The following is a 23,856-nucleotide window of genomic DNA, read 5'->3' as shown; positions in this document are numbered from 1 at the left end:
AATTTTCACAAGTTTTCATAATTACAGTAGAGCCCGAATTTTAGAATATATATTTTTTCAATCCATTTCCTAATCAATGAAGAATATGCTATCTTTTTATTACATTTTTACATTTTTGGTTTTTATAAATACTACAATAGTTCCATTTAATTATATATTATCTTGTAATCTCTATAATAGTAAAAGTAGAACCTCATTTAGATTTATATCAGGTTAATATTCCTTTTATTATACAAAAACAATTAAGGATATCTAAAAACGATAATAGTTTTACCTATAGATACTCACACTCGTATTAATCAGAATCTTGTTACTAATTTTTTCGATAGATAAAGTTTTCAAGCTTTTATGTTTTATACTATCGTATTTAAACTTAATGAATTGTGTAAATAAGGAAATTAAAATAGTAAAAATATCAACCAGATACAACTCTAAACGAAGTTTTACTTTACTATTATATAGATTATAGCTAAAAAATACTGACTATCGTAATATTTATAAAGACCAAAAAGAAAAAAATGTAAGAAAAAACCCTTTTCTATTAATTTAGAAAATGGATTTAAATGAAAAGATATTTTAAAATTTGGTCAATAATGTAATTATGTAAACTTTCGAATAAAGTCATCAACAGTGCAAGAAACTTTGATAATAAGTATGATCTTTCCGTGTGACGTACTATTTCTTTTTGTGAATAAAAATTGATTGTCTTGAATGTTCTTGATGAGATTGACGGGTACAATTTTCTTTAGGATTGAGAAGTACAAACATCTTGAAATTTGAAAACGAAAGTAAACCTTATATGTGAATCTCTAGACGAATGTGTAAAAAATAAAAATCATACTAATATATGGAGACTGTCCAAAAGCTTGGCGTGAATGGGGTTACACAGGCGTTTGGTTGCTTTTACGGTGAGAATATACACGCTTAAAAATTGACTTTTTCATACCTGATTTTTCACCGCATAACTTACTAATAGAGAATGGAGATCGAAACATCCAACGCAAACTTTGACTAATTCGAGGACTCGTTTGGTTATATGCAACATTAAGTGGACGGAGAATAATTTAAATTTACCAATGTCAATTCTATTTGAATTAGATCTAAATATAGTATTGGAAATGCATTATATGGAACCGAGTGAGAATAATTTAATTTAATTGGCATGAATTGTACCGATTGAATGTCTGTGATGACTTACTGTGAAGCCAAGGACACCAAAATGAGCCTTGTTGGTATACCCATCTTTAAGGCTAGTCTTTGTTTGAGAGAACAGTGACAAAAGAGTCTTGGCAATCTGATCTATTTATTGGAGGAAGATGGTGCTTGTTTTGTAAAGTGAAACAGCTTAATCAGAAATTATTTGGATGGGGATGTTTCCATTACTCATTTTTTAGGGAAAAGGACCCCATGTGTGTCATAACTTTCGTACGGTACTCACTTAAGTATTATAACTTTTTTTTCAATCACTTATATGTCGCTAATTTGAGGGCCATAACTTTTTTTCTAGTCACTTGAATGCCATAACTTTTTAAAAATGTTTGCCATAAATGTCATGCCATGTCAGATATTTGACACTTGGGCAAACGTTTTTAAAAAATTATAGCACCCAAGTGATCAATTGAAAGTCATGACATTCAAGTAAACGATTTTAGAAGTTATAATACTTAGGTGGTTGAAAAAAAAAAGTTATGGCACTTAAAAGAGTGCCGTATGAAAATTATGGCACTTGAGGTGTCATTGTCTTCAATATTACAATCCAGACAATGTCAGCCATGATTTTATCACCTAGATCCTACAAAAGAAAAAATTAAAAAACTAGAAAAAGAAGGAAAGAAAATAAATCGGGACCGTCCCTATAAATTGCAATTGAATGAATGGGGACAATTTTGTCTCTTTAGTAAAAATGAAGTGGATTAGTCATATAGGGTGGAAATAGCCCTGCTCAATTATTTTTATCCCAAATTAAGTACATGCATTATCCATGAGTACTAAGTAGTATAATGAAGTCTGCCATTTCTTTTTTTTACTTTTTGACCAAAGCGTGTTACCAAATTGACTGGGGAATCCGCTCCCAGTTTTTCATAATTGGACAGATTCTTTGCACCCAAAAAATTGAAATAGGACTACCTGTCTTCGTACTTCCTTATTCTAGGGCTATTGTGCGATGGAATGGGCTTGTGCAATCTATTAATATACTTTATTTTTGTATTTGATTTGTTAAGATTTGGTGGTAGGAGTACCTTGCAAGACATGAGAGTTGATGAAACATTTTCCTAAGAAAGAATAAAGGTACCAAAGAAAATATCTCGCATAATCAAGCCCCTGTGCTCCAAATCTCTAGTTCGTACAAGTACAACAAACTTTCGCGTTTTACTTGGCCTCTAATAAACCCATAATAGGTTAGCGGAAGCTTCTAAAGAAAAATCAATCAGCATAATAAATCGAGTAAAACCAACGTTGCAATTGATAGGGTTTGGGACCTCCGCTCCAGCTTGTTGGTTCGTAAAACCCATTGTGGAATTTCAATCGCCCCTTAGGATGGTCGCGACAATTTCCTCTTGTCATTGAGAAAGGATACAAAATGGAAGATCCCAATATGAACCAATTCAATATCTTGTATTCTAAATGTACATATTTTTACCCCCTTCACAATTATATTTCCTAAATCTACTCCTATAGTTATGGTAAGTACAACCGAGAGATAAAATAAAACAACTCGTGGGATAAGAATGCCATGGTGGCATCTTATCACAATAAGAATATGATCACGCTAAGACTCCCCCTCAAGTTGGCGTGTGTAGGTTACGGACGTCCAACTTGGAAAGTAGCCGCATGTACTGATCTCGACCTAATGCTTTAGTAAACACATCAACTGGTTTTGACTTTGTACCAATTTTCAATGGAGCAATGAGGACGGCTTGTATATTTTCACGAACGAGATGGCAATCAATGTAAATGCGTTTCATTCGCTCATCAAAAACTAGGTCGGCAGCAATGTGGAGGGCAACCTAGTTATCACAATGTAAGAAAACTCGGGCTTGAAGACGCATGCCAATGTCTCGTAAGAGGTATGATAACTAGGTAATTTCGCATGTAGTTACTGTCATTACACGATTTTTTGCTTCAACAGAAGAGCGTGAGACTGTGCTTTGTTTCTTGGTTGTCCAAGAAATGGGGCTATCACCCAATAAAATGCAATACCCAATTATTGAACGGTGAGTCATGGGGCAACTAGCCTAATCTGAGTCACAACAAGCCGTGAGTTGGAGTTCATTTTTAGTTGGGTAAAAGAGCCCTTGGCCTATAGTAACATTTAGATACCGTAGGAGACGGTGTGCTGCATCCAAATGTGGTTAACATGGTGCATGCATAAATTAACTCAAGATGTTGACGCTATGAGCAATGTCTGGCCTACTAACAGTCAAATAAATGAATCAGCCAATCAAGCATTGATAGAGATACGGATCCTCCAATAGAGTGCCTTTATCAATGCTCAATTTTATATCTTGTTCCATAGGAGTATTAGCCGGTTTGGCCCCAATAAAACTACAATCTTCTAGAATATGCTAGATATATTTTCGATGGCATAAACAAAGATTAGAGCCGGATCAAGCCACCTCGATACCCAAAAAATATTTTAGAGGCCTAAGATCCTTAATGTGGAACTGATTGGGTAACATAGTCTTCACTAAATTAATCAAAGAAGCATTAGTACTAATAATGACTAGATCATCGACATATAGTACCACAAAAACATAGGCATTGCCATTATGTAAAACAAAGAGGGAATAATCGGACTGAGAATTTGTGAAACCGAAGTCACATAAGGTAGTAGAAAACTTGGAATACTATTGACGGGATGCTTGCTCAAGTCATATAGAGATTTGTAAAGTCGGCACACAAGATTCTCCCCCTCACGCCGAAAACTAGAGGGAGGTTTCATATAGACTTCCTCATCCAAGTCGCCATGTGAAAAGGCATTATTAACGTCCATTTGTTCAAGAGGCCATCCCTTAGTTGTGGCAACGGCCAAGAGTACACGAACTATAACCAATTTGGCAACAGATGCAAAGGTATCATGATAGTATTTCCCTTCAACCTGGGTATAGCCTTTGGCGACTAAGCGGGACTTATACGTTCAATATTGTCATCAGATTTTCGTTTGATTTTATAGACCTATTTGGAGCCTATGGCCTTCTTGCTAGGTGGAAGTGGTACGAAGGACCATGTATGATTTTGAGAAAGAGCTTTGATCTTAGCCTGCGTGGCGTCTCTCCATTCCTAATGCCCCATTGCCTCAGTGAAAGTGGATGGCTCAATGGTAGTAGACAAAGAAGTAAGAAATGCTAAATAGGGTTGTTTAAAATGAGAATATTGGATGTCATGCCCCGAACCCTATCGAGCTCGTGACATCCATTCTCCGGTCGAATATTGCGACGTCCCAGAAAATCGCCGACCTCATTTCATTTTATCAGAGAGTTAAATCAACCAGCGAAAGCCACAAATACCCGGACAATAATTGACTAAGGTACAAGGGAGAATAAACATCCAATACTTATCCAACTTTATACAATATCCACCGTATACAACCCATACCATAATTTACATGCACACCGAGTATCCTGCACCACCGACGTTCAAAAAGATCAGCAGCATGGGTATACCCTATCTTCAAAAATGGAACATTCCAAAAGAGTTACTATGACCCTAAAACTATCCCTGACGCCTGCTAGACGGCGTCCACTCCGATTCCGTCTCCCCGGAATCTAAGTCTGAATCCCTCTGAACCTTTGCTCGTCTGTTGGGTACTCTACCACGTTATGGTCGGTGTGCATCGGTATCCCAAACGCTGCGGCGGCGGAGGAAGATTCATTGCTCAGGCCAGGGTCCTGAAATTGTTGGTTGAAACAACCATGAGATCACATCTCAATAAGCACACACCCTAAACCCCACCTAGGCTATCACGTACCTCCAGACAATCACGACAAACAATCACACTCAGCTATTACACCACAGGCACACAATAAATACATACCTGGACCTTTCCAGCATGCAACCTGCACGTTAGTCACAATAGCACTATTCCACTCACATGCATGTTCTAATTACATTTCATGCATTCGTTCCGATCTCATCACATCTTTTCCACACCACTCGCCAGTGACCCGCGTAATGGTACCGCCTCAGGTTCACTGCGACCATCTCACACTTACCTCGCCAGTGGCCCGCGTAGTAGTACCGCCTCAGGCCCACTGCGACTATCTCATAACAACACTTCAAGGCCCGCATAATGATACCACCTCAGGCTGTGTATTTTGCCCGCGTAATAGTACCGCCTCAGGCTCAACACCCACCACCTACGACACAACCCGCGTAATGGTACCGCCTCAGGTTGGCCGTCCTCCGGTAATACCGGGCATCGTCCCGCGTAGTCGTACCGCCTCAGGACGGATCAATATCCCCGCGTAATGGTACCGCCTCAGGGATTTCCATTATCACACGTATCGCACCACACGCACTTTCTCACTCGTTCACATGCTCAACATATTGGCCATTCACACTTGGCCCGTGCATGCATCAAACCACGCATTTCTCATGCTCAATCGGCACTCAAACACAGCCAATTGACAATCAATTCAATTCGGCCCATACGTGCACATAACGACCAGCATTTCAAGCAATCAAGTCACAATTCAACAAACATACAAGGCCGCTAATGGGCCCACAATCACAGCCAAGACCATAGCATAATTTCGGCATTCCCAAGCTCATTTTCAACCATATTAAACACCACAATCCAGCCACACTACCACACACCAAACCGACACCATTTGTCCTTAAATCGAGCCCTAAGCTCGTCAATTCCATCCCACTACGTCGGGCACTCTATTCAGTCTCACTCTAGCCCCGAAACATCCTCATTTCATCCTCAAATCAACTCATATAACACACATTCAAGCATCAATTCCAGTCACGAGGGCAGCAACTATTAAACCTCGACACCCCCACCATTCCGCTCATAAAAATGAACATCCATAGAATCAGGGTAAATCTGGGCAGTTTACACAGTGATCGAAATCCCATCAAAATAAATAGTAAACGAACTCCAAAAATTCTAAATTTTGGATATATCATAAAAAAATTTTTGATAAACATTTCTTATGAAGAACACGAAATCCGGTTCAATTTGCAACCATGCCTTTTTGTCCCTCGAAATCGGACCAAAATCAGTTCGCTCTAACAGACTGTTTTGTCCTCAAAATACATTTCTTTCAACACACAAATCACCTTGAAAAGCTTTGAAATTTTTATATATCATAGAAAATAAAGTCTCCAACAACTTTTGTGAAGGAAGTTTATTGGAAATAGATCTGGAAAATTTTATAAAAATTCGACCAGACAAGAAGGTCGGGATGAACAGTGTTCCGGGCAGTTTTAATACGGTCTGAAAATGGGTTTTCGTGTGATCCAAATGGCCTCCAAAAATTCCAAATTTAAAATATGTTATACTTCAAGATTTTGGGAGCAACTTTCATGAAGAAAACTTTCTCAAATTCGGCCCACACGATTCTCCACAAAAATAGTAAACCGGACGGGTACAGTAACCGCGAATCCGAGAATCACACCAAACCTCCAAGATTCAAATCCTAATTGATTTCTACCGAATTTCAACTGCCAAAACTCATTCCACCATGTCCAAACTATCATCCAACAGCCACATGAACATCCATGAACACAACAAGGGATCAAGCTCTCCTCTAATCCATCTATAATCACTTCCATCAGCCCCTAAAACCGACTAAACCGTGTCTAAACTAGTCCCTTAATACCCGATATCCTAAATAGGGTTTAGGGGGCGACTTACCCGAACTCTAGGCTAACTCGGCTAGAGTGGAAAGGGGGATCGGCTGATCGGCGGCACACGGCGGTGGCGAGCGGCTCGGCAACGGCAACGAGCGGCGTCCTTGGCGGGTGGCAACGATCACGGTGAGGGGAGGGGCTGGCTGGTTTGGCTGGGAGGAGGGGGAGGGAGTTGCCGAGAGGGGAGAGAGAGAGAATGAGGAGAGAGAGAGAGAGAGAGAGAGAAGAATTTGGTCTAAATAGTCAAAGGCAATAATTGAATGGCCAAATGACCATCATGCTCCTCTCTCACAATCCAAATCAACGGCCGAGATTCATTCTTATCCTGAGATCGACGGCCCAGATCGAATCTTTTCCAAAAATATCCAAGGGCAATTTGGGAATTTCATAAAATTCCAAGGGCAAAATTGTCGAACTCAAAAATTAGGGCAAAATGACCAAAATGCCCTTTCCCTTTAACACGCCCTTTATAAACCTCCAAGGGTAAAATGGTCACTTTTCCATTTTCTTGCCGAATTTGAATTTTTCTGAAGGATTCGGGAAAATCCAAAGCTGTACGTTCCAACCACAACGTCGTCCTAACGTCCCGTCGTGACTTCCTAATTTTCCGATGTCCAATTTGGGCTTCAATTAATAATTGGATTTTATTTAACGTAACTCGAGCATTTCTCAAACTAACGGGAGGCTTTTGGGGAAATTCGCATATTCGACCCGTGACTGATTATAAATCGAGTCACGTGCAAGTTCATTCGGTCCGTGACGACTTCGGTTGTCATGTGATCGCGAGGTTCGATCACTAGCTCCGTCGGGCACGATCGTTCGGTATAGGTTCAGGATCATTCGTCAATTCATTTCGTGGTCCAGCGGAATCACCCGCGATCCACTACTATGACAGTGGCGAACTGACCCCTGGCTATCCTTGGATCGGCCTACAGTGGCTCAAAATGTCACCTCGACGATTTTATGGTCGAAAATCAATTCACGATCGAATTTTCTTTAGTCGCACGAATTTAAATCCCTAATTAGCCTTTCCCTAACAGTTAGTATCCCAGGAATGATCAGTTCTGGGCAAGAACTAACTACGAGTACGTTCATAAAACCAAGCATTTCATAAATCCCAAATGGGTAAATTTCAGGATGTCACATTGGATAAAATTAGACATGGGGTAAAAGGGACCCGGACCATTATCTTCGGCAGAACTTAGCATTTGGTTAAGCGAACAACAATATTCCCGGATGGAACGGGGAGATTGACGTATCTGACCCAAAAAAAAAAATGGGGAGATTGACGTATCCTTTGGGATTTGGTGGATTGTTCAGGCAGTGGAGGCAAGGGGTTTGTGGTGGTGTAAGGATTGGGTGTGGTTGTGAGGAGTTTTTTTGGTGAGAGTTGGGTTATCTCATCACATTGACCCTGACAAGGTAGGGTTGGGGAGCATCTAGTAAGGAAAAATTCTTTCGTAAAACACAACTTCTCAACTCACACATACCTTTTTGGTGAGAAAATAAAAAATGTGATCCCTCTTTTGACAATTGGGATATCCCACAAAAAAAAACCCCAGAGCAGCACGTGCATGAAATTTACTTTGAAGAAAGGTGTTGCGCCCAAAACACAAGCAATGGAAGACTCGAAGGTGAGTGAGATTCGGTGACTGACCATGTAAAACCTCATATGGAGTTTACCCTTTCAAGACGGCAGTGGGAAGTCAGTTTATGATGTAGGCGGCAATGAGAACGCCTTTCACCCCAAAACTCAATGGGAAGGTTGGTTTGGAAGCGTAAGGCACGGGAAATATTTAGAATGTGCTAGGGCTTGCGCTCCGCCACTCCATTTTGTTGAGGGGTGGACACGCAACTCGATTGATGAACAACACCCATGAAGTCTAGAAAAGAAATGGTAAGCTAATTGAAAATTTATTTTCCATTGTCAAAGCAGATACAACGAATTTGTTTACCTAATTGGGTTTTTACCATGGAGAAGAAATCAATGATAAAATTGTTTACATCAGCTTTAGAAGACATTAAATAAAGCCACGTGCCACAGAAATAATCATCAACCACAGTCAGAAAAAAATGTGCCCCAAATAAAAAGGTGGTCCGATATGGGCCCCAAACATCCAAATGAATTGAATCAAAGCACGAAATAGTAGAAATTGTATTAGAAGGAAATGGCAAGCGATATTGTTTTAAAAGTGGGCACACAGTGGAAGGAAAAGTATTAGAAAATGAAATGTTATTGTATAAAGTTTGTAGATGTTGAAGGCAAGATAAACCTGGATGTCCCAGCCGCCATTGCCAAAGGTCAAAGTGAGCACCTAGTATAGTGGTGGATGTCATAGAAGTGGGTTAAGTTTTGGAAAGGTAGTATAAACCGCCATGCCGCTTACCCGTCGCTAAAGTCCTCGTTGAGATTGGGTCCTGAAAAAGGCAAGTACTAGAGGTAAATGCATTATTGAGAGAAGTAGCAGTAGTAAGTTTACTAATTGAAAGAAGATTAAATCAAAATTGGGGAACGAATAAAACATGATCAAGCGTTAGACCTGGCACTAGAGAAATCTGTCCAATTCGTTGAACAGGAACCATTGTCCCATCAGGAAGGGACACAGGGTTGGAAATTATATTATCATAAAATAAGGTTGCATCACAAGATATATGATCCGTCGCACCAGAGCCTAGGATCTAGGATGAAGTGTAATTTATAAAAATGGAATACCTATTAAATTCATCAAAGGGTGAGAAGAAGGTGCGATATAACCAGCGGGAAGTAAATGAAAGAGATGTTCTAATTGTGCAGCAGTAAGGATCGGTGGAGAGGGGGAATCAACAATGGCAATTGCGGCAACAGTCAGAGAACCAGTCAGGTGTGAACGTCGTTGGCAGCCAGAATTATTGGTGGGGCGCTTGTTACGGTCATTCCACCATTATTCCGGATATATGTGCTTCTTAAAACACTTTTTTTCAAGATGTCATGATTTGAAATGAATCTTATGCCATGATTTGGAACGGATTCGAAATGAATCTTATGCCATGATTTGGAGTCAGATCCTTCTTATGGATCCTCTCCCTACTGTTAAATGAGCATATGCCTTACTATTACCAAAAAAACAATTTTTTGAAGGATCTAAGAATGAATCCGTTTCAAAAAATTGTAGCAGGGTTGACATTGCTCCACAACTACAAGTCGACAAGGCTCAGTACAACAATAGTTCATCTCGATAGGATTTAATCATAGTGAAATAGGCAGATATCGAAGCTATACCTTATTGGTATGTAGATAAAGTACTACATATCTCAAAAATCCAAGGAGCATTACGAGGGGAGAAGCGCTCACGAAGATCATTCCAGACATCATTTGCTGAGTCATGCCAAAGAATGCTATATGAGATCGTTGGTACAATAGAATGAATCAACCAGGACCTCACCATAATGTTGCAACGTATCCATAAGGGATAATCCGAAGAGGTTGAAGCAAGATGTAGCAAGGACCCGTCAACAAAGCATAGTTTATCTTTTGCCTTAAGGGCCATGAGCATGGCATCGTGCCATGTTTGATAATTGTCTCCATCTAAAGGAGGAGAGACTAGAGGGGCATTTGGATGGTCACTTGAGTGAAGAAAATATGGAGAAGTTGCATCGATCTTGGAAGAGACATTGGAAGTGTCTTGATCGGTCATGAAGAAGAAACTACACGGGGATTGATATTTGCTCTGATACCTTGAGAAATGATACAAAATGGAAGATCTCAATATGAACTGATTCAATTTCTTGTATTATAAATGTACATATTTATACACCCTTCACAATTATATTTCCTAAATCTACTTCTATAGTTATGGTAAGTACAACTGAGAGATTGAATAAAACAACTCATGGGATAAGAATGCTATGGTGGCATATGATCACGCGAAGAGCCATGTTGATCATTTGTGTGATGATTTCATGATTATCTCGATTATTGGATAATGGATGTTACTTCTATTTGAATGTCATCACGTGATGTGAATGCTGACTAAATGACCTGAAGAGCAGACTCAACAAATATGAGAAAGTTCTAAAAACAGAATGCGAACCTGCTAGACCTTTCACATGTTGGTTTCATACGTGCTATTCAGTCTAGTTGCATTAAGTAAAACTACGTCCCTGGTGGATGCTTATCGAGCTGTTTGCATGGAATATGCTGTGCCAAAGTCTTTCTTCCATAAAAGACTCCGAAGGCATATTTTTTACTATTATAAGAGTACCGCTGCACGTCAACAAAAACTGCTGAGTGATTCTTGGAATTGTCGCAAGGGCCGAAGTACCATAGTGTTTGCTTCTCCATCACCCCTGCTGCATGATTGGGCCATGATGTTCACGAGACAGGATTTGGCCGGTGTGATTTTCAATTGGAGTACGCAAAAGAATCGGGAATCGCCTGGATCGCACGGGACCACCCGGAACCGGTGGTTCCTAAGGGAACCGATCCAGTTCCGGGTTCCAATTTTTGGGAACCGGTGGATACCGGTCCGGTTCCCGGTTCCAGGTGTGGAACCGCCCGCCCGCCCGGACCGGATCGGTAATATAATAATAAATATAATATATTTTTTAGATTTTTTTTTAAAAATAAAAATCCTAAATCTCTAAACTAAACCTAACTCACTCGACGCTCACAGCCTCACATTGAGCCGAGAAACACCTTCTTTCACTTTCGCCTCATGCTCACTCTCACTCTCTTACTCTTCTGAATCGATGCTCACCTCACCATCTCCAACACTCAATCTCCCTCTCTGTCTCTGTCTTTCCATCTCCGTCCTTGGCTAGTGGGACCGGTTCCATGGACCCACCCGGGAACTGGATAGGATCGGCGGTCTGGTTCCCAAGTGGATCCATGGAACCAACGGGCAGTTCCCGATTTCAATTTTTCGAAACTGGTCCTTAGTGCGTGGTTCCCGGTTCTAGGGTGAGAACCGCCCACTCGGACCATGCTCACCCCTAATTTTTAGGGTTTAATCCTGGCCAATATGATTTTCAGGGTTTAATCATAGCCAATCTGAATGTTGATTTTGCTGTGACACAAGCGATTTCCATCCATGATTGTGATCCACTGATCAAAATATTACTTGAAAAAACTATCCTCCCACCACATATGAACGAAAATATGGCCATCTATGTAAATATTTGTGCATATTATTAGAAGAGAAAATAATTCGATACCTTACTTTAATTTACAACATCTTATGGGTGGCAATTATATGAATTACACTGAACTTCTAATTTCTTGAAAGGGACCCTAAGTTATTACAACAAATATTGCCAAATTCAAAGTAAATATCTCGTGAACGTTAACATTTACTTGCCACTAACTTATTGAGATATTTATTTGAACTCTCTATGTAGGACACGGTTTTTTTCTCTATCGTTCACAACCCCCTTTCATCTCCATTGATTCGGACGTAGATTGTGTAGAAATAGAATGGGTAGGCTATGTACTTCAAATTTTTCTATATTCCTATACTTGGAAGTGCATTTTCTTCTATGTTTTAAAGATTTGACCTTTTCGACAGCCGAATTTAAGATTAGGGCTCAACATTTAATTTAACCTGACTTTTAAAAAAAATACGTCTATGATGATTAAAAGGAATTTTGCAATGTTAATATGCGCTTTGAAGATATTTTGCACAGTAGAATTATACTATAGAAACTTCATTTCGTCCACTCACGGTAAAAAACACTATATAACAAATTATATCAAGGGCACAACAGAGATTCCTCGTATACAAAATGTGACAATCGATTTGACCTAAGTGCATTTTACACGCTTTGCATTACTATTTGTGTTGAATTATTTAACTACAAGCCAAACGGTTGTCAAACTCAAAGGGAACATCATAACGTACGAAATTCTAATAATTTACCATGTTTTCCATAAGGTTACGGCTTTCCGCGTGATGCAGGACGTTCAAAATGTCGCAAGTATTTAGATATTCTAATTTCAATATTTCACGACGTTTTACATAGCCATACTAGTTTTGATCGTAATGTTTATCATAAAGGTCGTAATTATTTAAGTATCTTAAATCTCTATGGTTTACAATGTTTATCATCATAACTCAACGAAAAAACGTAGTAGATATTTAATTATTCTAATCTCTAAAAAAATTATGCTCTTCGGAGGCTTATGAAGTTCAAAAAAACGCAAATATACATAAATGTAATATCTAACAAATTTTTACAATACTTGCAACAATTTGTCGTAAAACAATAGAAAATGTCATAAATACTTAAATGATAAGTATAGCATACACCGTTTGTGTAAAAAAACTGTTTTACGCAAATAGTCTCATGCACCAATCAATTTAGAGAGAGAGAGAGCATCGTTGTAATCCTCAAATCGAGGGTGAATGGGGTGAATGTGGAAATTTTCTTTACACCAGTAGTATATGCTCTATTTTTTCTATATCAAGGCCTTAACTATATTAAAGCCTTCCGACATTTTGACCCAACAAAGTTGGATACTTAAACTTCATAAAAAGTTTAGTATTCTAGCTTCTTAAAATTCATAGATGCACATAAGATAGTTTCAAGTTGATCTTTTAGTGCTTAGCTAAAAAAAGTTAATTTTCTAGTGTTCTGTTCACAAGGCTACATCAACGCTTTTTATGTTCCTACTTTAAATAGTTTACATGAACACGTGCTATACTTCACTTTAAATTTTAATATCTTCTTACATGTATGATGTTCTGCACGTGTAAAAATAAAACCATTTGCCGATGTAATATGTCTGAAATAATATTAAACTTTTCCGCTCATGTTGCCACTTATCATGGGAAAATACTTGCAAATATATTTATTTAAAAAAAAAAAGACAACTTGCAAAAAAGAGGCAACTTTGTGGTAAGTGAAAGTCACCTGGAGTACAGTTTCAACAAGCATTAAAAAAAGAAAACGTGAAAAATGATGCTAAAGTGTCTCGTGATCACAGGTGAACGACTTCATATGGTCTTGGAGGAGTTCAAGACCATGTTTGTCTTCATAGTTGTACATCAATGAAACCATTTTAGCAGCATTCACGCAAGCTTCGCGGAAAGGCGCAGAGGACGGACATGGAGAGAGGCATTCTTTGTTGAGCAGTTTCCACAATTTCGATATCAACTCCATCACATGCTCTATCGCGCTTTGATTTGAAGAGCCTTGCATTTCCCTCAAATAGCACTCCACGTATGACCCGTCATAGCCATTTTGATTCTCATCCTTCAAGGAAATTGAATCCCACAAGTAAAATAATTAAATCAATAAAAAAATGAGAAAACACGAATTAAAAAAGAATAAAACCCGAATATTGCCCGGCACGAAATCGTTAACTAGTTTACCTGGGCACATCCGAGGTCATCCCAAAGGCGAAGAATTTTAGCGACTAAGAAGATTGCATTTGGCAGTGGCACCTCTTCTTTCTTTGAATCCGTACTTTGGTTGGCAATTTTTTGGCCCATTAGAAAGAACAAGTGAGCTAGCACCAAGGGCGCACCTGAAGTGATAGTCCCATTCTTCAAGTAATCATCTGCGTTTGGCAATTTCCCAGAAGCGTTCCACTGAAATTCCACCAGGAATGCATTGCATAAATCCGCCCACTGCAGCATCAAATGTTGTGCAACTGATGAAGGATATTTGAAAATGTAATCATAAATCAAAATCGAGTGCTTATTGAGCTTTCGTAGTATTCATAAATGACGAATCGCTAGGAAATCTCTGTGCCTCTCTCTGCCAGTAAGGCAGCTTAATGCTGCATTGTACTCCATTTTATTGCTAAGAAGCCAGTCCACGGCTACAAGATCTTGACCTGTGCACCTAGATCTGGCCCAGATTTGTGTGTGATTGTGTGTGTGTGAGAGAGAGAAAGAGTGGTAAGATCTCCGTGCATGGCATTATAAGGAATTCCAGAAAAGATCGACTGAAACTCTACGATATTGAAGTCGGCAATTGGTTTTTGTGGCTTTGATTTGGAGAAATGAACACAAACTTCAAAATGATGACCACAGTATTGGAGTGCGGTGAGACAGAGTGGACAAACGCATGAGGATATGATCAAGGTTGAGTTTTGGTTAAGTGTTGTGAATCTCAAATTAAGTGACGATCATTTAGAATTGAGATAGGAGTTAGCAACATGGTTGCGGGTTGAGGTTCTTATCAATAATAATTTTATGTTAATACCATCTGTTTCAAGAATCTCGTGGGGTTCCATCCATGCTTCTTAAAGATGATGTTGCCAAAATCATTTGTAATATCACCGAGAACCTTGAAGCATATTTTCATGTATTCTGGAAGCTGCTCAGCACACACATTGTCCCATCTGAGGAAAAAGAAATTACAAGAAAGATTTAAATTGGCAGCATAATATAAGTGTGTAGATTTTTTTATCGATATAATAGTCATGATAGAGTAGGTAAAATGGGCTATCTACAACTGTATACCTTCTAATGACTTCTGTGAAGAGAATCAGCTCATCGACCGTGCCATGGACATCAAATATGTCATCTATAATGTACACGAGAGAGATGGGCTTAATGAGCTCAATCCTATGCTCAGACAAGCTTGGATCTGGGAGAATTGCCACGGACCACATGTACCATTTTAGTGGCTGGTCTCTAGCAAATTTCATCTCCTCTCCCAAGCCCAACTCTTTCCACCACCTGAAATGTAGGAAACGCATGAGGCAAAACTATACCATGACTACATAATAATTTACTCATATACTTGAAACAAATTATTCATTTAAAGATTCTGTCGATCTTACAGACATAGAGATTAGAGAAAATGGACATCTAGAGTCCATCATGTTCCGAATAGTTTTTGGTGAAACTGGCTTGAGTCATGCCTCAAGCTGTGATTTGTGAGTTTGATATTAGTCTGAACCTAAATGCCAACCTCTTAAATATATAAGTTTAAATTTAGCATCTTATTTCTGCATTCATTCACTTGAATGAGGGCCAACAGTTAAAAGCCCATCTTTTATTGTATGTTGGTCATCAATTGTCCTTCAATTGAGCATAAATTTGGGTAACTAATAAATTAGTTACTCACGTATCAATTTGGTGAATCTCCTTCTGGTGCACAGATTGAACAATTCTTCGCTCTGTGTTTGCCACTTCTAGCAAGTCCTCCATCCATGAGTTCACGCCAGGCATATCGTTTACAAAACTTTGAGGAGCTAGCAATCTTGCGAAGCTCTTGCGATATGGATATCGCAATGTACTTTTTATCAGTATCGCTTGTTCATGATCAAGATCACACGCCAACAATGCATGGAGACACTTGCCGCTAAAGTATTCGGCTTCATTGAGTATATCCTCTCCTTCTATGCTCATTTGTGATGCTTCATATAATTCCATCATATCCTTAATGTTTCCCTTCAGTTTCGTAACAAAACCTTTTCTCTTATCATTGAAGTATTCGAACACATCTGCATAAAAAGCACAAGGACTCTAATACATCAAAAAGTATAGTCTGCTATCTAATTTATTAGTCGCCTCACTCATTCGAAAGTTACGATGTGCATACTTCGGTTTCAAAAAAAATCCTAAATTGGTTAAAACTATTTCATCCTATGAAAAGTTATAATTTAAATGGGAAACACACCTGCAGGCACATAATAACCTTCTTGCCGAAGAAGTCGAAACCGAAGAGCGATCTCATAGACATCATCTTTGCCATGATTCAGAGAGCTAAAATGTGTGTATTGCCACTGTAGAATGGCTTTAATCTGTTCTCGAAATAGGGATTTGATTCCTAGCCGCTGAATTGTGTCCACAATGATTAAACTTTCCACAGGCTCATTCACCGTTTTATTCAGAAAATCTGTAAGGCTCTTTACTTTTTCTTCATGTTTGATCCGGGAATCATCCTACATAATCGAAATCCAGAGTTACAAGTGAGGTCGATGTTATAATGCCAAAAACAAAACTTAAGCAGGAATGATCTAAATTGGCGATACTTTTTCTCATGTGAATTTAGAAAATTATTGAAATGAAGCAAAAAAAAATAAATCAGCAAAAGTACAAAAGAGCAAAGACAAAAGCACAAATAATGAAATAATTAACTGATAATTTTTCATAAACTCATATATGGTGATTGAGTATGAGATGATTAAGGGTTTCTGTTGATATGAAATTTATACTAGTAAATCTTACTATGCTCATATGCACTAGGTACGTATTATATGATTAAGGTTATAGTAGTGTTCTGTCGATACAAGAACACGGTGAGCATTTGATAATCGTGTTATTCGTGTCCTGTGACCCGTTTAATTAAAGGTATTGTATTCATGTCGAGGCAGATCGACATGTTTAATCATGTTCAGATTAGCCCTATTGGTATTACACCCCATCCCTACACGAAACAATTAGCATGACAAGACACGAATTTCCAGCTCTAGACGGGGCCACCACGCCCACAAGCAGGAGCTAGGCGATCAGAACAAAACTTGGGTAATTATTTGCCAAAATTTGTGTAATTTTGTGTGCAAAGATTTTGTAAAAGTCTATATATCTTCTCTAAAATCTAAAGTTTTGTGTCCGCTGACCCAGGAGACATCCCAATTTTCATTAGAGGTCCCATACTTCCCTTACTAAATAATGCTTGGAGGCAAACACATTGTCTGTGATTCTCTTTTCTTTTTTGCTCACGAGCTAAGGAAGGAAATGAAAAGGTGAAAATAAAAGGCTAAGATCAGTGGATTTACCGGATGAGTTTGCTCTTCATCAATGCTCGATGATGGCATTTGGTTGGGTCGAGGCATTAAGAAGCTGGAATGGGTGGTCGAACCTTTCGCAGTACAAGTCACAGGGAGAGAAGAGATGAGTGAAGATTGTGAAGAATGGAAGGACATGGTGATTTAGCCAAAGCACAAGAGGGGAACAAAATGTGTCTTGATGGGAGGTTGATGTGTTTTAGATGGCCTATTTATAATACATTGATGGGAGGTTGGTGCACATCTTTTGTAAGTTTGTGCATTTGGAATATCTGTTGCCGGCAACAAAATTGGTTCGCACGATTTTATGTCATCTTTCGGTACGTACAATTATCGTTTTCGAATCCTGATTGGAGGCAAACATCGTCCGTGAAAGTATACATCAACGCATATATATCAACAAGGTTTCGCACGTGTATGGTCTTCAATGAATTAGAAGCGCAAAGATCACATTGTCTTAACATGTGAGCACAGAACTCGGATTTAGTTCCACGTTTCAGATTTAGTTGACATCTTACATGATACACGAGGTAACATTACATTTTTGAACTCGAATTCTCTTTATCAAATGTGCGGATGTGCGGCAACAAGTAGAAGAGTGCACAGGCCAGTGAGAATGAGAAACTATGGTAAGTCATCTTAGTGGACTCGTCTCTCGTGCTAATAAGAAGAGAGCATGTGTGAGTAGTTACATATATAAGGTTATTCTTTTGGATGTTAATGTGTGGAGGAATTATCCGTGAGCATAATATATTCACTAAATAAAATTTGGACCATTAAAAATAGTGAATGTCGTCAAGTTTGACGGTTCGAATTCGATTTAGTACATGTATAAAGTTTACTGAATAATTTCTCGAATGTATGTTAGAGTGTGGTGAGAATGAGAAAGAAAAGAAAAAGTGTAATGTCAGATTGTGTCTTTAAGAGTTGAGGGGCATATATGTTGTCTTATAGTACTAATATGGGGTAGTGTCATTTTTTAACCCAAATTCAATGAGTCACATCAAATATGGGTTGTTTGAAAATTTCACAAGTTAAAGTGGGATCACAATATCAAAGGCAAAGCCTAACTAGATAGGGATCTGAATGGATCAAAAGAGAGAACCGCTACCGACGGTGCCCCTCTGCCGTCGGCTATGTCGCCCAGATGGCTGATTGCGCCTCCGTCATCCGCCATCGCCGTCGGCAGCCACCTCCTTCCTCCTCCTAGTCAACTCTCTTCCTCGTCCCACACCTTCAAGTGGGGCCGTTTTCCTCCGCCGCCATAACGAGGATTCATACGTATGGGGCGTCTTCATCATTTCCTTTCTTCAAGTTTCGTTCAAGACCAAGAAAGCAGAAGAAGATGGTCTTTGTTGCTAACCCACAAATTCTTCTAACGAAAATGACTCTACACCGTAGAATCTAGATCCGAGAAACCTCTACAACCACATATTCCTCCAAATCGCGCTGGAGAAATAAGCCGATTGGCCTTTTCACACGGTTCCCGATGGCACGAACAAACCCTAGAAAAATCGAGCTAGAAGACATGCAAATTAACCTCCGACGATCGAGTTAGATTCAGACGGAGACCGGCAAGGCGACAACTCTATATTGTAAAGCGACGGGCAGAGCGGGCGGTGGCAGCGACAGGAGAAGCAGCGGTATAATAGGCAATGACGCGAACAATCAGCGGTTGTATTTTTCTTTTTTTCTTTTTTTGGTTAGATTATCAAGTTAATTCGGCAAATTTGTTTTATTTTTCATTTTTTTATTTTTTAAATGCCTTTTTCTCTATTTTGTTGGTTTGATTATGTGGGTAGGTTTGGATTGGATCTGAGTTGGATTGAGTATATGCCATCTAAATTGTTTACAAAATAAATTGGTTGATATGAGTAAAATGGGTAGCTTCAGGTTGAACTCATTTAAGACCCACCCTAACTCAACTCAACCCATCCATTTGCCACCTCTAAACGTAAGTAACTTTTTTTACAATGATTCACCTAATTTAATCACCAATTGGGAATACTTTTGAGAGCAACGTGCGCTTTTAGTTAATGCAATTGATAGGAAAATGACGCCGGAGGAAAAGTTAGATCTTCCGTTTTCCATGAGAGAGTGATGGCATTAATTTTTTTTCTTTCCTCATTCAATCAAAATTGTCCTCCGTCTCTAATCGGACGAAATTGTCAAGACCATAGTAGTGTCGTGAATCATGAGCAAATTTCTCCAATCATAGATGGAGAAAATGTCAAATATTTGAATGGGATTCCCCTCCATTGCCAAATAAGTTCGAGCACACTTTATGAGAGAGTTGTTAGATGTATGCCCTAAAGTTACCATGTAATAGTTACATGTTAGGGATTTAAATTGTATTTTCAATTTCATTATTTATTTAATGGCAATGACGTATTCATTCATTTGTCCAATTATTTAAATATATGAATGATTCCATAAGATCAGTTGTGACTGGACCTATTATTGAGGCGTTAAGAATATGTGTGACAGGTTCATAGTTAGACTGAATCTTTAAATTGTTCTCGATCGATAGATCATTGAGTGGATATTAATGATCCTGTTAAGACCGGTGTATTCTTAACTTCACCATCAAGTATTGGATACTTAAGGGAATGACGAGTCACAAGTCATTGGATATTGCGATGCCCGAGTTAGAACACAGGTGCTTGTATAAGATAAGTTCACTGAACATGACATGCATAGAATGATTAGCAACATGGAAGCTCTTAGCGTGGTCAATGTCTAATCGTTCATGCTCTGGTCTTATGTAAATAATCCTTAGACCTGAGGCATAATGTTGACTCGTATGTTGGATGGCTATGGTTTACAGTTGTGCATAATGTCGGTTCATTGATCCGTCTATGTACTTGATGATCATAGTTCATTCTCATACGAAGTTACATATGTGTGCATAATGGAATCTATCTCCTTGTTATATGCAAGGTACAATAATAATGTCCTATGCAATCTAATATTGACACTGCATTGAAATCCTCGATTGGGGTTGTAACCGAGAATGAACTGTTCATATCTCATATAAAATACATGTCAATTAGGTTTGTGCATATGATCGAATTGGTGGCTTGACAAATATTTCATGGTCTTTGTTCGATTGGGACATAGTAAAGTAGAGGGATTGAATTACACTGTAGCCAAAGCTAACAGGGTCATTATGTTCTTAAAGCATTCACACTGTCTGGGTAGACATGAAATATTGCTAGATGTCAATTATGGCTTGTAGGACCTAGAAGTTGATCGGGACAATCAATTTTCTTGGGAGTACTAATGTGTTAGTGCAAGTACTACTATCAGCTCAGTAATGAACCTAGGAATGTCACACACCATAACCAATTTAGAATGACGTTGTACGGAAGAGACGATAATGCAAATATGTTTTCAATCAAATTGAGTCAAACTGAAATTAAATTAAATGTAATTTTATTTTATTTTATTTTTAGTCATGAGCATACGTGCATATGATGCATGCGCAAACCTAAAGTGGACACATGTTAATGTGCCAAATGATCTTGCACTCTTAGTTTAATAGAATTAAATTAATTAAAAGTGCACAAGGTCAACATTTGCTGACCTTGTTCAGCACACTATCAACAATGGTGATGATCGTGTGTGTTTTAATATTAATTAATGGTGCATGCACACGACCATGGGAATCACCCACGACCAGCAACGGTTGCTGGTCGTGTGCTAAATGCACACACGATCAGCAACGGTTGCTGATCATGTGAAGTGTGCCCACGATCAGTAGCCGTTGCTGACTGTGGGCATCACCCACGACCAGCAACGGTTGCTGGTCGTGTGCTAAATGCACATGCGATCAGTAACTGTTACTGATCGCACAAATAAAGTGAGATCAACAACAGTTGCTGAAGAGTGAGCAGAAAGAGCGCAAGTGAGAAGTGTAATATGTGTGCTACGTTTTCTCTCTTCCGGTGCCATGACTGAAATATCGAGAGTGCGGAGAATTGTTGTCACGAGATTGCTAGCACAATTATAGTGGTGATTACCCGCAAGTTCTTTCTTCCATTCGTCGTGCGATTGATAATGTGTCTGAACTAGAGGTTCGAGGGCTATGGAGCTCGAACCGAAAAACATCTGAACCGAAATCGTTTTGGGCATGCTACGAGAGGTAATCCGTTTAACCCCCTATGGTCTTCCGATTTTTTATTGAAACGTACGAACACCGCCTTTGGAGAAACATGTATGATTATATCTTTCCGCTACGTTTTTATTTAATTTAACTATCCATGTTTCGTAGAAAACCAACAAGAGTTTCTTAAAATCTTCGAAAGGGCAAACATATGTATGCAATTTTGTGTTGACATGCACCAAGAATAGCAACGTAGGAACGTCCCATGAAACTTTCTTTCCATTTTTGAAAGGGACCCTAAATTTTTGCTGTAAGAGCTTTTTGCGTGGATCCCGCTTTATCTATAGGCCAAAATGTTTCCCAAAGGAGATATCTACGAATATCTATCAATATATTCATTCGAATTTTATATGTTACTCTCTTTTTTTCACAAATCAGCTTTCCTCACATGTAATATGAAATATTGACTAACTATCCGACTTAAGATGGTCGTCCCATCACGTTTTGGAGAGCGACAGCTTGCTATTGACCACGAAACTATTGCCCGGGAACTTGATAACCTGTTTCTCCAGCCCCAGGGAAGTTGTGGCCTATTTAAACACTACATAGCTGCCCATAACGGAAAATTCCAAACAAGAACTCAAAGTGCTCTAATTTTCTCAAATAAAGGCCCGAAGTGGACTTTGTGTCAAATAAGAGCCTGAAGTACCCTTATTTTCTCAAATAAGGGTCTGAAGTGGCTATAACAGTTTCAAATGAAAACCTCACCTCACCGACTCGCCAGCCGACTAAATTTTCTGGCCGACCAAGGGCATTTTTGTCCAAACATAATTTTAATATAAATTTTAGTTAAATTAGATTAAAAATTAAAAAAAGGTTTAAAAAAAACAGGGAGCTGGCCAGCCAGCCCTCCCCGCCTATGGCCGTCGCCCTGTCACGCCCCGAACCCCGTCGAGCTCTCGACATCCCGCTCCTTGGTCGAATTATTGCGATGTCCCAGGAACATCGCCGACTCAACCCAAATATCAAAAACACATGCGGAAGCAAATACAAAACCCCTGACTATAAAGACAACGACGGGGCAGACTAACAAAACAGTCAAATAATAACAACAACATTCATTTATATACAATGCTATTACACCAAGCATACAAACATCGTCTTACAAACATATTTAGCAAACTAGCATTCGAAACCACCGAAACAACAAAAGGATCAGATGGCTTGGTTAACTTAACTTCACTATAGATCGATCTATTCTGTGCAACCCCTAAAATGTCACGCCCCGTACCCCGCGAAGCTTGAGCATCCCACCTTCGATCGATAAATTGCGACGTCCCAGGAAGAGTCGCCGACCCACGCCCATACAGAGATCAAGCACAAGCGGAAGTATAAAATAAACAAACCCAGACAATTACAATATGAGCCAAGGATAGCCATCCAATAAACAAGATTCAACGCAGAAAATATGTACATACTTATATTACTATTTTAAAACTCTTTTTACAGTGTTCACGACAACCAAAAAGGAAACACCAACAGCTGGGAATAACCCAAACAGCCACTTCTCCGTTCTGCTCCATCCCCACCGGGGTGCATGCTCGACGACTGCTGGATAAAAGGCGGTATTCCCAAAAAGAGGTGGTGACCTCGGCATCCTACTGCTGGGGGTCTGAAAATGTTTCGGTTTACACAACCGTGAGACGAATCTCAGTGAGTTCAACCCCTAAACCTAGGCTAGGCTAGCATGCAATCTCCTGACTGGAAACAAACATTTAAAATCATAAAACAACCATAATCATACAATTCTCTGACCCTGCAGGTTAGACAGATCAATATATAACAATCATGGCACATACGTGGCACACACAGTCACACGTACGCCAAACACATGCTCATGCATCGAGTCTCACACACTCGCATGCTATTCAATGCATGTTTATGCATGCAAATGTCATTGACATGTCATGCACATTTCTTTGGCCCACTGGCCCACACTGGCACACTTGCCCAATTAATTATTATTACGACTCGAGTCATCAATTTTTCATGGCCCGGTGCGTCTAGCCTGCTTCAAAGTGCATGAGGACGGTATCGACCCGAAGGTCCTTAGGTGATCACACAGCTCATTATTATCTGAACCCAGCGTATAACGCTTCAGGGTATT

The 23,856-nt window shown here is 39.2% G+C and overlaps 1 protein-coding gene across 1 annotated transcript; it reads right to left on the bottom strand.

Moving 5' to 3' along the window:
• Positions 1 to 13,618: 13,618 nt before the first annotated feature.
• LOC115673838 ((3S,6E)-nerolidol synthase 1-like) lies at positions 13,619 to 18,761 on the bottom strand. Its single transcript, XM_056316165.1, has 7 exons — positions 18,696 to 18,761; positions 16,474 to 16,738; positions 15,919 to 16,297; positions 15,309 to 15,527; positions 15,049 to 15,187; positions 14,211 to 14,468; positions 13,619 to 14,091 (listed from the first exon to the last, which is right to left on the bottom strand). Exons 1-7 carry the CDS (start codon positions 18,759 to 18,761, stop codon positions 13,801 to 13,803), a joined length of 1,617 nt encoding a protein of 538 aa, XP_056172140.1. The 3' UTR covers positions 13,619 to 13,800.
• Between the last annotated feature and the right edge of the window lie 5,095 nt (positions 18,762 to 23,856).

Source organism: Syzygium oleosum, unplaced genomic scaffold (assembly GCF_021117445.2).
Source record: "Syzygium oleosum isolate NSW1041296 unplaced genomic scaffold, Sole_v2.1 Sole_v2.11, whole genome shotgun sequence".
Taxonomy (NCBI): Eukaryota; Viridiplantae; Streptophyta; class Magnoliopsida; order Myrtales; family Myrtaceae; genus Syzygium; species Syzygium oleosum.
This window is presented reverse-complemented; position numbering and strand designations above follow the sequence as displayed.